General features: G+C 35.8%; 1 protein-coding gene and 2 long non-coding RNA genes across 8 annotated transcripts; 1 reads left to right on the forward strand and 2 right to left on the reverse strand.

Annotated features, from left to right (window-relative positions):
- Positions 1 to 515: 515 nt before the first annotated feature.
- On the reverse strand, positions 516 to 3390 carry LOC108829468 (uncharacterized). 6 transcript variants are annotated; one of them, XR_008945234.1, is made up of 9 exons: positions 3210 to 3389; positions 2997 to 3120; positions 2515 to 2759; positions 2306 to 2422; positions 2060 to 2218; positions 1797 to 1969; positions 1595 to 1700; positions 1067 to 1192; positions 516 to 822 (listed from the first exon to the last, which is right to left on the reverse strand). XR_008945234.1 is itself a non-coding variant. In XM_057009216.1 (8 exons), the coding sequence occupies exons 3-8, from the start codon at positions 2725 to 2727 to the stop codon at positions 1163 to 1165; spliced, it is 798 nt and encodes a 265-aa protein (XP_056865196.1). In that variant the 5' UTR covers positions 2728 to 2755; positions 2997 to 3120; positions 3210 to 3390; the 3' UTR covers positions 857 to 1162. The 6 variants fall into 6 exon arrangements, 5 of the variants coding, with proteins under 5 accessions (XP_056865196.1, XP_056865195.1, XP_056865199.1 ...); XM_057009216.1 differs by lacking the exon at positions 516 to 822 and having other exon boundaries at positions 857 to 1192; positions 2515 to 2755; positions 3210 to 3390; XM_057009215.1 differs by lacking the exon at positions 516 to 822 and having other exon boundaries at positions 857 to 1192.
- Positions 3391 to 10016: 6626 nt separating this feature from the next.
- Positions 10017 to 12109, reverse strand: LOC130510945 (uncharacterized). The gene is made up of 2 exons (XR_008944727.1): positions 11973 to 12109; positions 10017 to 10331 (listed from the first exon to the last, which is right to left on the reverse strand). It is a non-coding gene; the product is annotated as an uncharacterized LOC130510945 (long non-coding RNA).
- Positions 12110 to 12674: 565 nt separating this feature from the next.
- Positions 12675 to 13523, forward strand: LOC130510946 (uncharacterized). The gene is made up of 2 exons (XR_008944728.1): positions 12675 to 12812; positions 13131 to 13523. It is a non-coding gene; the product is annotated as an uncharacterized LOC130510946 (long non-coding RNA).
- The last annotated feature ends 717 nt before the right edge of the window (positions 13524 to 14240 follow it).

Below are 14240 nucleotides of genomic sequence, written 5' to 3' on the forward strand. Positions count from 1 at the left end.
TTTAGGCTATCATATGCTTCTTCGTCGACTTCTTCCGACGTCCAACAATGATCACGAAACACCACCGCCTTTCGAACCATAACTTGAAACTCCAACATCATCTCCACCTTAGTCTAAAATCCCTTGAACATATGTAGTAGCAACTTCTTGTTTCAATGATAAACCTTGAATTCACTTCATACCGCCATTACGTATAATGGAACCCGCCGCTTAACCTTTTAAGAAGACTCTCGATATGAACTTTGCTGAATTCCTTTTGAGATGAATGTTATTGCATCAACGTCATGTACTTCCCTAAACCAATCACGTCACCCTTTGATCTTACAACCTCAAATCTTGGAGATGATGGATCACAGATTCCTTGAAGAATAGATAGGTCCCGTTTTCTTTTCTTCTTTGTGATTCTGTTCACTCCTTGATCTTGTTCAATACCCGCAATCAAAACCTGGATTGCTCTGATACCACTTGTTAGGAATTATGATCGTTTGATTGCTTAACTAAGTAACGACACAAGATTTTTAACCCAGTTCTCTTACGGTACCTCTGGGGTGGGAACCGTCTCCCACAACATCCACTATCAATCAAAGGGTTTATACAAACGCTCTAAGCACTCGATAGGAAAACACAACAAAGAATTAGAGATTAAAGAAACTCTATCCCGAAGCGACATGACTCGAACAATGTCTCTTGCCTCTAGTTTCTTCTAACTTTGAGCTTTCTCTCTTTAGCTCTCTCTATCTTGGTCTTATGTTTCGGATGATCTTCAAAGCCTTGACTACCTCTCTATTTATAACTCCAGCCACCGTCTTTAGCTTTCCTTTTCTAAATTGTATTAACATATTAGTTAACCGACACATGAAGAAAAAGAAATTATCTAATGTTTTTCCTTTTTGTGCAGGTATTCATCGTTGCTGGACTTTGTGTAGACCATAAATTTGGGCCTTTACATCACATGGTGGCTACAAAATTATAAATAGGTTTATCTTTTTGGGGCAACCAAAATAATAAAAGTTACTGTTCATGAACTTACTATTCATAAATTACTATTCACCGAATTACTATTTACCGAGTTACTGTTATGTAATGTCAACACTGGTGTAATGTCAATCTGGTGTGTATGTTGCATACTTGCACGTGATAGTGGACTCACTGTACATCATATTTAAACCTGTGGCCACTGTGGACTTACTACCTACAATAAACAGATACCCCAAGGTAAAATTTCTCATTAAATTCATCTTTTTCTAAAGTTTCAATGTTTATTAATATATTTAACATGTGTAGAATGTTAGAAATGATATAATTTAAAAGACAATTGTAATCAACTCACTAACGGTAAATGGCTTTTTATTTTAAATAAAATATAGGTTCGTTTTAATTTTAAAACAAAATGCACTGAAAATCTTTTTAAAACCTTTTTCAAAATTTTGTTAAAAATAACATAAATATTATCAAAATCATTCATAATTTAGAAAATGAATATGAATTGAAGCAGGGAGAAATCAAAAATTTGGCTGATTTAAATTGACAAAACGTTTTGAAAATATAAATATGATAACAATCTATTTCTCAAAACGCAAACAAGGAAGCTTGCCTCGAGAGTGCTAAAGACCAGTCGCATTCTGCTAGCTACAACCGACGGCTCCTCCGCGTGTCCCATTACTGCCATCTGCTCCAATTGAAGAGTCTTCACCGGCAGCCTACACTCACCCAAGGATCCGGTAATGAAAACTCTCGTAAATATGGATAGGATAAAATGACAACGAGCCAAATCAATATATATATATTGGTCTTACCATGCCATTCCCCTGATATAGTATGCATTGGCTATGACCGCACAAAAGCCTCTCCATTTGCTTAGAGTTTTATCTGAAACCGAAGGAGTCGATGACCATCTCACAATCGTGGGTTGCGGCGTACACAAGATCGTGATGAAAACAATGCTAAGCCACAATATGCATTCATCAACCTATGGAATCAAAACCACCAGCTCAAACTGATAAGACAGAGCTAAAGGCTTAGCAATCACGAGCTCATATTAATTAACTAACATAATTACCTCGGACACCAAAATCTTGGACTTAGTTTGTGTGCTTCCGTGGTAACTCTCCATTCTATCGATCTCTATACCTGATTCTTGCATAGCCATAAGCTCTTTTCCCAAATCTTCATCTGTACAACCGAGCGCATAAGCGTTCACACCAGCAGAGATGAATTCCTTACGTTACACAAAACATGTAAAGATTGTTAAATGATCGAAAAAGAAAGCAAGTACGAAGCTAAATTCAATAAAAAGAAAAATTACTTTTAAGGTTTCCCCTTGACCGCGCTCAATCACTGTCCTGTAACGTCTTAAAAGACTTATAGCTATGTTGCGTGATGAACGGTACTCTTCATCCGAGTTGTTGCGTGAACGACAAAACTTTATGAAGTAGAAATAAAAAAATACAAAAATGCTCAAAAGCTACTCTCTATGAATGTATTATGTATAACAGACTTAAAAAAACCACTAACCATACAACTCCTTCGATGATTAACTTGGCCTGGTGGAGAAAAGGATGAGTGATAACGCTCTACATTGCTCCAAGGAACTTTTGATTCCAAGAATACAGAACAACTACTAATCAATTGACCAAAAGTAGTGGTTCTGTAACCGCGCGAAGGGGCATTGAAGCTAAATGGAATGTGGAATTTTTTGATAGCTCCCGAGGGATACACTGCTAACATGTCTGAACCATATCAATGAAACGATGCCCTAACTTGTCACATACAACAACAACAAATAAAAAAAATGTTAAAGCAAAGGAGAGATCAGATGCTTGTTATTGGAGAAGACAACTACTTTAGGATATAAAATTCAAAGAGATTGATGTTCGACAGGAAAACAAACTCAGCTTTACATGTTCAAATTCAAACCCTAGTTTCATATCTATTTACATTGTGCAATAGATCTCTACAAGTCGAAAAAAAAAAATCTCAAGTGATTTGGAGATTACCTGAAATTGGGATTTTGGAATATGTATGAGCTTTTTTTTTTTTGAACACCGGAATATGTATGAGCTAAGAAAGGAAATCAAATGCTCTGATCTTTAGAAAGTCTAGAGAATCTCCTCCTAATCACTATTATAGAAGCACCAAGACCATCTCACGACTCAATTATGATCATTTTAATTCATATGCGATTAGCATATATAAAAGCAAACGCTTACCTTTTTCAAACACCAGATTCAGATACATCATATCATATGGGTGATGCAGAAACTATAAAGATTACAGGTGAATTTGAAGCCACCAGTAATTTGAATGGCTGCCAAAAAATATTAAGTTTATCTGGGCTCAAAGCTTACTTTCAGAATAGAAAATAAACAAACAAGAATCGTGGGGCTCCCAAAACGGCCCCGTTGTTTATGTGAAGAGGCACCTTCTTAATGACAAAGAGGCTTCCCTTTTAGCATTTTTAAAAGAGTAAACTAATAAATTTTGATCCTGTTATAAACCATTGGATGGACAGACATAACCGAACCGTACCGGACAGTACCGGGCGGACGTACCGGACAGACAATACCAAACCGGACCAGACGCATGAGGAAGAAAGGAAGACTTAGACTTTACCATATTTATGTTTTGTATTAGGATAATACTATTTCCATGTATTTCCTATTTTCTATTGGAAATATGATCTTTCCATTTATCTATTCCTTGTAACATGTATATATATAGATGCCTATTGGCACACCAATAAGAAGAAGAAATACAAGTTTTACAACACGTTATCAGCACGAGAGCTCTGAGAAAACCCTGAGTGAATTTCGAAACCCTTTTTCCCAGCAACCACCATAAAGCCTAGAAATCAGACGAAACTTCAAAACACCGTATCTCCTCAACCCGACGGATCCAGACGACGACCCACCTATCAAATTCAAGATCTCGACGAGACAAATCCAAAGCCGTCGACCTCATCTCAATCCGATACCGGACGCGTTCTCACGAGCTATTACAAGAAGCGCCGTCAACTTGATTCAAAACCCTAATTCGGACGCAACTTCAAATCGACGTATCTCTCAAACCATAAGGAGTTAGCCGACGTTCCATATATAAAATTGAAGCTCTCGACGAGAAGAATCCAGCGCCGCAAACCTCGTCTCAATCCGACTTCAGACGCGTTCTCCACCTCCGTTTCAATCCGCGTTGACAATTTCCTTTTTACTAAAGGAAACCCTAGCTGTCTTTCCATTCTCATCCGACCAGCACACATACTGACCATCCGACGAATTGATCAGCACCCGATAAGCCACCAGACGATCCGACAGTTCATCCAACAGCCGGTAGAGGTTCCGGACGATCCGATCAGCCCGTTCCTTGCTCGCGATAGACGTTCAAGCCGTTCGCGGTTTTCTCTCCTCTCTCTAGGTGGTCCGGTTTCAGATTCTCTCCAATCTAAAGGTAAATAAAATCTGAAACACCCTTTGGAACCATATCAAAACAAATTTGGTTGTTTGTTAAAGGATTGAACATTAAAATTTGATGAACCTAAAAACCTAGGACAATTGAATCCCTAAATAAATTTGAGGAATTAAGATTTGGTTTAGTTCTCCCGTTAAGTTGCTAGATCAAACGGTCATTAGGTTGTTATAAGCACAAATATTCCTTATTCAATAAGAGATTGATTAAATCAATTAAAACCAAAACACTAAGTGTTCTTGGATCTCGAAAACCTTATGATCTGAATGATCAATCGGAGCCAATAGAAATCGATCACCTCTTAAACCCATCTTGGTCGATTTCATAAACTATAAATTCTATAAACTGAAATCTGAATTATTTTCTTGATTGCTTGATTGATTGATTTGTTGAAATTTCCTTTCTGCTAAAATGGAAAATTTTATTTTCTGAAAAAATAGAAAGTTTTCTTTTCTGAAAAAAATAGAAAGTTTCATTTTCTGAAAAAAAAAATAGAAAGTTTCCTTTTATAAAAAAATTTCTTTTTCTGAAAAGTTTTCAGCTTATGTTAAATTGCATATTCCATACTGAATTTGAAATAGGAATATTGCTAGAATGCTCACCATTGATCATTGATTGCTTAAAGGGATATTTCATGTTGATTGATTAATACTTGTTAGAAATTTTTGTTTTGGTTGGTGTGAACCATTGATATATTGAGTGATAAAATTTCTAAAAGTATTTTCATGTTTGATTGATTATTTGAATGCATGAATTCTAAGAATTGATTGATTGATATGATTCAGATGTCAACCTTGGATTATGATACCCTAGAAATTTCTGGAGAAAATTATCTAGGATGGGCAATGAATATCTCATATATACTATGGACAGAGGGTCTTGGGAAATGTATCATCAAGGATGATCATGGAACCAAGAACGAAATGGCATTAACAGTAATGAGCCATCATCTCATTGAGGAACTGAGAAATCAGTACCGAGATATAGAGAGCCCCCGATGCCTCTGGACATAATTAATGTCCAGATACACTAAGGTGTTATTACCAAAGATAAGGCATGAGTGGATGAGCCTCAGATTCCGGGACTATGGGTCCGTGGAAGAATATAATTATACCCTGTCCGAAATAGCTCATAACCTGATATTATGTGGTGAAAAGTTAACAGATGAGGAATTACTTGAAAAGACATTCTCCACAGCAGATCCTAGAGATCTATTTTTACATCATAGAGAAAAATGTTTCACCACATACAATGATCTGTTTTCATACTTATTACAAAGAGAGTGGATGAATCAAATAAAGAATGAGATGAATGGTTATGAAGCAGATTGTGATGAAAGAGATAATAAATCCGAGGAAACCACATCCAAAGTGACAGTTGGAGTGGCCGGCTTGACCATAGGCTAAAAGGCCATTTGACATCCTGAAATTTTGCTTTGTTTGTTTGTTTTACTTTAAATCTTATTATGTTATATGATTTGGTGTTTTTATGAAAACCTTTATTGAATGATTTTTATTTATCTTAGAATTACAAAGCATAAAAATATCCACGAAAAATAAAAATAAAATTCTCCCAATAAATCTTGTTCTAGAAGGATAGTTAGACCACAGCCAAGGCATTGCCTGAAGGGCATTATATACACCCAATTTCGTGGCCCATTGAGTACTAACAATAAATGGTTTCCATATAGAAACAATGGGCAAAAGAGAACAAAAGGTTCCTACAGATTATGAAAGAAAAATCGCCTAAGGCCTTATAAGAAAGTGGTCAAGACTATACCTATATACTCTACTGATTAATACTATGCTAAGATCAGTATGATGAGAGGCAAAAGAGCCATGGTAACCAGTTGGTTAACCATACGAAATTACACTTAATGGCATGACCGGACTAGCCATCCAGATCGATCCAAACTTGATGCAAATAATTGAAAGGCACAAAAGAGTTATCCCATAGAATCTCACGTTGTGAAACATGTACACAAGGGAAGCTCATGAGGCTTAACTGTCCCAAGTATCATGAAATGGCATAATGGTTTATAGCATGTTCATGAGGGGGAGAATACACACCCGTGTGGTACATGACCATACTATAAAAACATGAACATGATCCGTGGGACATGGTCTATGACCATGGTAAATTAATACAAAGACAAGTCACGTCCATCATGATAAACCATCCGGTCGAGACCGGGATGGATGGACAGGACGTGGACGCGGTCAACAAAGTTCATACGACCGTACCACGGACGATGAAACCGACCGGGTCGAGAACAGAACCATGGACAATCATTTGGCCGATTTCCTATAATACAAAGGCCACGACCTAATGCTTGGGAACACACTGATATACATGTGTAAAGACAATATGCATCAGGCCATATAAGTGAGCATAGATATTCCCATCTCAGATTGAATACGGGTCACGACCAGACATATGAAATCTTAAAGAGATTTAACCACCACATTCATATGTGCTTTCTAAGATAGAAACTGAGATAAGAATTGGGAATATATGTTGGATATGAGTATGACTTTCTCCCACGAATTTATATGAAACCTTGAGCCAAATATGGGTGATAAGATTAAATGGCCAGGTTCACGGATTGCATGAGTAATCCGACTGTCAAACATCAAAAGTGAGAAAGCTATAAGCTGGATAAAGAGTAAGAGATTGGTATCAACCATCATTGTCTTGGCAAGATCCTCGGACTAGAAATATAATCTAAGACGTCCAAAGAATGTGATCAAATAATGCAAAAGCTAGCAGAACTAGATGCCAGACACATTGACCCGAAAGGAAAGAAAAGAATGACTAAATGTCATACCAGCTTATGCACCACGAAATTTGATGTCCTAAGAGACACAATCAAGTTGCTATAGAGTCTATACAAGATAGACCAAAGTGTTCCATAAGATAAAGGAACCTCGGATAGAAAGAAATGAAAAGGTGCACATAATGATATAAATCCGAGTTCAAAAGGGAACCAGTCCGGACATGGAGATAAGGCTGGTCAGCTAACCATCTAAGGTACCAGACCATGTAGTTTGGGACGCCAAACTGCAAGGAAATAAAGGTCCTAGATAATGAAATCTCAAATCGATTTGGACATGTCTGGAACACAATGGAACCATATATAAGAGTGTTAACACCACTGATGTATTTACATATAAGAGAACTCATAAAAGAAAGTAGCACTTGAGTATAAGATATAATGCGAGGATCATAAACCCACGAGAGTACTCACAAAGAATAAAATGGACGTGGGGTTTAAAGTAAAGAAAGATGGACGTATTGGCCATAAAACGCCGTCAAGTGATAAAACCAGTGAATGGGTCATGTGAGGAAAGTAAACCGTGGGATAAGGACATGGTCACGTGGTCTAAGACGTGCATGTGCCTATTTACAGCATTTGAACATAGCTGATTACACAAGGTTACTCACAGAGACCGAAAAACAGTTTATAAGGAGATATACTCCTATGTGGTGGATGCTACTACTCAGATTTGAAATTGACAAAGGTCTGGTCATAAGTAAGAGATAAAAACGTAGTAAGCAAGCATATGGATCACTGGATCAAATATTATAAAGGTACCATAAAGATGAGAAAATAAATTCTCAATGAACAGCATTGTTCCTAAGTTGTTCATGGACTGAATCATTAAGCAGCTGTATAAGTAAATGATCTGTCTAAGAACAATCCAATTCAGTCCATACATACTTATAAGAAGTACAAAATCCCTTGTGTTTGGAACCAGCCTAAAGAGAGGTTGATACAGTTTATTTCTAGATCTCAAAAGACCAGCTATCATGTAGCAGTCCATAGGCACGCCTAGCAAAGGTCCATACAAACTAAGGACATGGGACTGCATATACAGATACAGCCGTATGAGAGAAGTACCAATCACCATGTGATTGGTCGTGGTCTATGACCCAATGGTCTACGGCAAAGGCTTGATAGCAACACACCAACAACATCTTAGACATCCATCAAAGGTTGTGTGTGTGTATAAACAAGATTGATTCTTAAGACTATGTATATAAGGACTGCAATAACTCATAGCAGAGACCATAGTCGTGGGTATGTGTATGAGATCAGCACGCCCTAAGTAAGATATAAGATGGTCACAGCAAAAAGCGAAGAGAACCATTATGGTTCACGCCAAAGACCATACCAAATCAAAGACTATGTCCGGCTTCTTTCCAGCCGAATCATCCATGAGAGATGACTAATTTTGTTAACCCAAAACGTGGTATGACTTTTGAGGTATCAACTATCAGTATGGATAGTACATATGGCAAGAAAGATTGATTGCCAAGAATAAGGTCCGATGAGTGTACTTGGTTATAGAACCAAAGTCTAATGAGTATGTAAAACTCATTGTAGTAATGATCACTGATCAAGTCATGATCTAAGACACTCATGAGAAAATTATGGACGTGTATAGACAAGGTCTATGACACAATATGGATCGACCAGTTCAGTACATTTTCGATAGTACTTAAGAGAAATATCTCACTGTCTATAAACGACCAAGTCATACTATAGGACGATCCATAAACACTTATGGATGAGATCCGACCAACTAAAGTGGTTAGTAGTCTAAGAGACATACGTTTTTGGTCAAGGACCATAATGGTCGACCATATTATAAGTTGGACGACATAAGGCACAGTACGTCCAAGTGTTCTTCTGCGAAATTCTAAGAGAAAGAAACACAGACACTCCAAGCTCACTGAATCAATATTTAAAAGTCCTTACACGGACATCTTCAGTGATGCATTCATCAGGGGGAGTAGTGTGTGTTGTACTCTTTTTCCTTCACCAAGGTTTTGTCCCACTGGGTTTTCCTGGTAAGGTTTTAATGAGGCAATATGAAGCACACTATGAACTCTGAAACGGTTATGGCGTCCAAAGGGGAGTGTTATAAACCATTGGATGGACAGACATAACCGAACCGTACCGGACAGTACCGGGCGGACGTACCGGACAGACAATACCAAACCGGACCAGACGCATGAGGAAGAAAGGAAGACTTAGACTTTACCATATTTATGTTTTGTATTAGGATAATACTATTTCCATGTATTTCCTATTTTCTATTGGAAATATGATCTTTCCATTTACCTATTCCTTGTAACATGTATATATATAGATGCCTATTGGCACACCAATAAGAAGAAGAAATACAAGTTTTACAACAGATCCGCGTTTTTAAAGCGCGATATTGATTTTTTGTGATGTTAATTTTGTTTATTAAAATTTTATAATAATATCAAATTTATGTATTTTTAAATTTTATATGATTCATTTACATAATTTTTACTCCATATTCCAAATAGGATAACTTTTGTTTATTTTTATTGCGTTCATTAAGTTATTTAAATTAAACTTGAAAGCATATGATCAATATTTTAACTCGTTTCGCATTATTTAACATTTGTTTTAATATTTTCTTATGCTAAAAATGAATTAATTTATTCTTTCAATTGTTTTTGATAATATTTTTCATATTTGTTGAAACAATCCACAAAAATGCAGCTCTAAAAGCATCAAAATATAATTAATATCTTTGATTCAAGTTGTTGTTTTTTTTTTTTTAAACGCTGATTTATTATGATATTACAATTATTAGGAACACTACATAGACGATTCGACAACCGACAATACTACCTGTCTTATGAAGATCTAGACCTAACTGCATCATCTGAGCCGTCCTTTGAAGATCCACGTCTGACCAGATTTACTTGCACCATGTTGAAAATCTCTTGTAATCTTTCCTTCTATAATCTGCATAGTTGTCTCTAATCTTTCTTTCCATAATCTGCATAGTTGCCTAATAAATCGCGCTTTCTCCGAGACTTGAAACCTGGATTTGAGAATATCTGCAATAAATTGCATAGTCTGGGAATCGAACCCCAGACCTGGGTGTAGAAGCCTTTAGACCTTAACCATTAGGCTAAGGTGCTTCCACGATTCAAGTTGTTTGGCTTATGTTTAGAAATAAATCAGTCTAGTTCGAAAATCCCGAAATATTTATTGTTTATCTACACACTTAACAAATGGGAAAAACTGTTTTTTTAAAAAATATGGTTATATGCAATGTTTTTAAACCCGACCCATATACTGAACCGTACGACTTTCCGGATCATCGAGTCATTGGATTGACCGCTGGTGAACCGAAAGTTAATAAATGAATTATTTTTATTATATAATAATATATTAGCTATGAAAATAAAAATATAGAAACTAAAGTTAAGTATTTTCTAAATGTTTGAAAACATAAAGTAATAATTTAGATATTTAGATATTTTATGTTTAAAACATTTAGAAATACTTAACTTGAGTTTATATTTTTTTATTTTCATTTAACATAATTTCTTTATTAAAAATTAAGAATATAAACGGATTCTAAAAAATAATTAAAAACTAAAAGAATAAGTGAAATTTATTTATTGGTTCAACCGGTATTGGATTTTGGGTTTTAGTGATTTTTACGGATTATATTGGGGTTTTAAATATTGAGTTTTTCGTAAAACCCGAACCGGATTTATATTGGTTCACCGAGTTTACCGGTTCAATCGCGGTTCCCAAATTTCAAAATACTGGTTATATCTTATATGCACTGATAGTATCAAGAAATTAAAGTTGTTACGTTCACATTAAGATTTGATAAGCATATACTTTAAAATTTTAAAGTAATTAGGTAATGACTAATATATGGGGAAGCAAGATTGTTTATATAATTTAAACCAAAAAAAATGATTGTCTATATTATACCCATGAACTTTTATAATATTGACTTTGCCAAAAAGTATGTAGCCATTCATATCATTTAGCGTTCCAACTATATTAATTTTTAAAATATACAAATTTTACTGATTGAGGAGATCTTTATATATTTTATTTAATGAATTTTTAAGATAAATATTAAGAAATTTCAGAATATAATTCTATATTCTCAACATTGTTAGATTTTGAAAATATATAGATTTGATTGTAAGATTTTTAGATAAATAGTAAGTAAATAATGAAAATATGGAGGTATATTCCCAACATTGTTAGATTTCGAAAATATAGATTTCAAAAATATGTAGATTTTTATATAATTGAGTATTATATTTGGTAACTAAATATTAGCCAATGACATAAGTATATAAGAAACAATACTATGAAATGATAAGTAAGGTATCACTTTATTCGATGGTAAATATTTGCTTTTGAAATTTAATATTATAAACATCATCCACTTTAAACATTTCTTTTGGGGTTTATTCACTCAACAATAATTTTTGAAAAATGGTTTAATATGTTTGTCAATATTACCAGCTTCTGAAAGAGAATCTTGACTCTTGTTAACTCTTGTTAAAGAGCTTAAAGAGAATTGTGATGTAGATTACACGATGACTGCTATTAATGTAACCACCGCAGAAGTCACTAATGCTAGTTGCAAAACTGATATATTGATTTCAATTAAACCAGAATTAGTTAATGATTGATAAAAACGTACAATCGGTAACTCCGGCGGCGATAAAAACGTACAAACCACCTTCCTAACACCTGCAGCCGCAATCTTCAAGCAACCTTCCTCCAGCCAGTGTTGTGATTCATTCTCAGCTCTCCACGTTCTCAATCGGTAACTCCGGCGGCGATAACTTACAAAAGCCTTGGGATTCTGGAATACGCGTCTTGAATCGCCATGGAACCAACCGATCCGAGACCACAACCACGACGGAGCAAGAAACTATCCAACTCCACAAAACTCTGATCTAAACCTCTCCTCGTCTTCCCGCCGTCCCCAAACAGAATCGTCACCCGAGAATAAGAAAAATAAGATCAAAGCCTGCTTCTAAAAGATGTTTAAAAGGAGAGCATTTTTTGTCGATAGAAGGAAGAGATAATAAGGGAATATATTTTGTTGGAATAAAAGAGAAAAAAAACAGAATTTAATAAAAATCATAGGTTTAAAATATTTCAGTGGCAAAGAAAAAAAAAAAAAGAAGAACTCTCTCTGAGCGCAGCCTCCTTTTTTTTCAGATCCGAGGTCTTCTCTGGCCGGTGCTCTTCGCCGTGCTGTGAGAGGAGCTCCATACACTCTGCTTTCTAGTTTTAGTTTGTTTGTAGTCTTTTGAGCCTCAACGGTGGTGGTTGGTTTTGGAGTGTTTCTCCGACGACTATGGCTATGGCGTTTGGGATGGTCGAGCGGTGGTGTTCCCGTGTTGGGTACTGGTTTGTTTCTCGGTGAGGTCGGTTTCTCGGTGAAGCTGATTGTAGATCCGAAGGGTAAGAGTCTGGTTCGATGGTGGCGCCTTGCAGGTGGTTGGAGGACCTTCTTCTTCACCTTCTCACGGTTTGTGGTTGAGTCTTGAGCTGTTAATTTTGTTTAGTCAAGTTGTTCGTGCTTGTGATGGGCTTGTCGGTTTGTCTCTGTGACCAATGGTTTGGTTAGGAAATAGAACCTTCTCTAGTGAATGTTGTGGTTGTTTTTCTTTTGCTACTGCTCAACTCAAGGTTTCGATGTCTCTATGCTTGGAGTTTGATACTTGATTTAGCAGTCTTTATTCTAGAGGTGTTGGTTACACTGATCGCTAGCCATCCGTTTCTTCGTCCGTGTATGTTTTCGGAGAGTTTCGGTTGGTAAGGCCTCGTCTTCGTGGTGGTTTGGCAGGGACTTCTATGTTGTAGTAAGTGGACGTTTGATTACGTCGTATCTATATCCGAAGGGTGGATCTAGTAATGGTCCCTCTTGCGGGCTATGAAGTCCCAGGTTCTTGGACGTTATCGTGTGCATCGATAAGTCATGGTATGGGTGTTAGAGGTGAGGTTATCGTGTGGCGAGCTATGGGCAGCAGCGGTAAACCCCGATCAGTGATCTGTGTTTATAATTTCTCTAGTCTGCTAAGTTGATTTGGTTCAAGCACTTGTGTAGTAGTTTATTGTATTTCTGGGTGTTGTTGCGGTCTTAGATCTTTTGCTTTGTATCCGTAAGTCACCCCGGTGTGGGTTCTAACTGCGTGTTGTCTAGGCTCTTGTTTTTTGGGAATGTCTTGTTATCCGCCAACTTGTGTAAGAACTTGTATTTCTCTTGGAATGAAAGTTTATCAGACGGGAAAAAAAAATATTTCAGTGGCAAAGATCTGTAAATACTGCTGAAACAGAAAATCACCTAAAAACGCCTTCTGTTTTAATAGTATTGACTAGATTATGATCCACACAACCGTAGGAGTATTTATTTTCATGTTTATATTTATATTTAATTGACAATTTTTTTATAGTTTATATATAATTGAAATTTCCTCTTTTACATAAGTTACTTGTCATTTGCTCATTTTTTATTTAATAAAATTTTTTTATGTATTGATTTATAAATTTAACCATTTATTATGTTTGTGTATATTAGATAAAACTTGTTCAAATTTGAAAGATTTGATTACATTTGAATTTTTGTAGTTTTTTGTTACATTATTGAGATAGTACAAAAAAAATTACATAATTATATAACTGGATTTAATTTTGTTTGTATTGAATGATATCATGTATCTAATGTAATCTAAATAATATTTGAGGTGAATGTAATCTAGTGAAATAGACCACTATATATGGATTCAACCAACTGAACATTGATTGAATCGTACTGCTAGGACTGCTCGTACTTTGATATGAAAAGAAAACTAGTTTTTGATCCGCACACCCGTGTGGGTGTACGTTCAATGTAATTATATGTTTTCCGTAGTTTTAAAAACACTCATGTTATTATTTGGATTTTTAACATTAAAAC

The sequence above is a fragment of the Raphanus sativus genome, chromosome 4, assembly GCF_000801105.2.
Source record: "Raphanus sativus cultivar WK10039 chromosome 4, ASM80110v3, whole genome shotgun sequence".
In the NCBI taxonomy this organism is placed as follows: domain Eukaryota; kingdom Viridiplantae; phylum Streptophyta; class Magnoliopsida; order Brassicales; family Brassicaceae; genus Raphanus; species Raphanus sativus.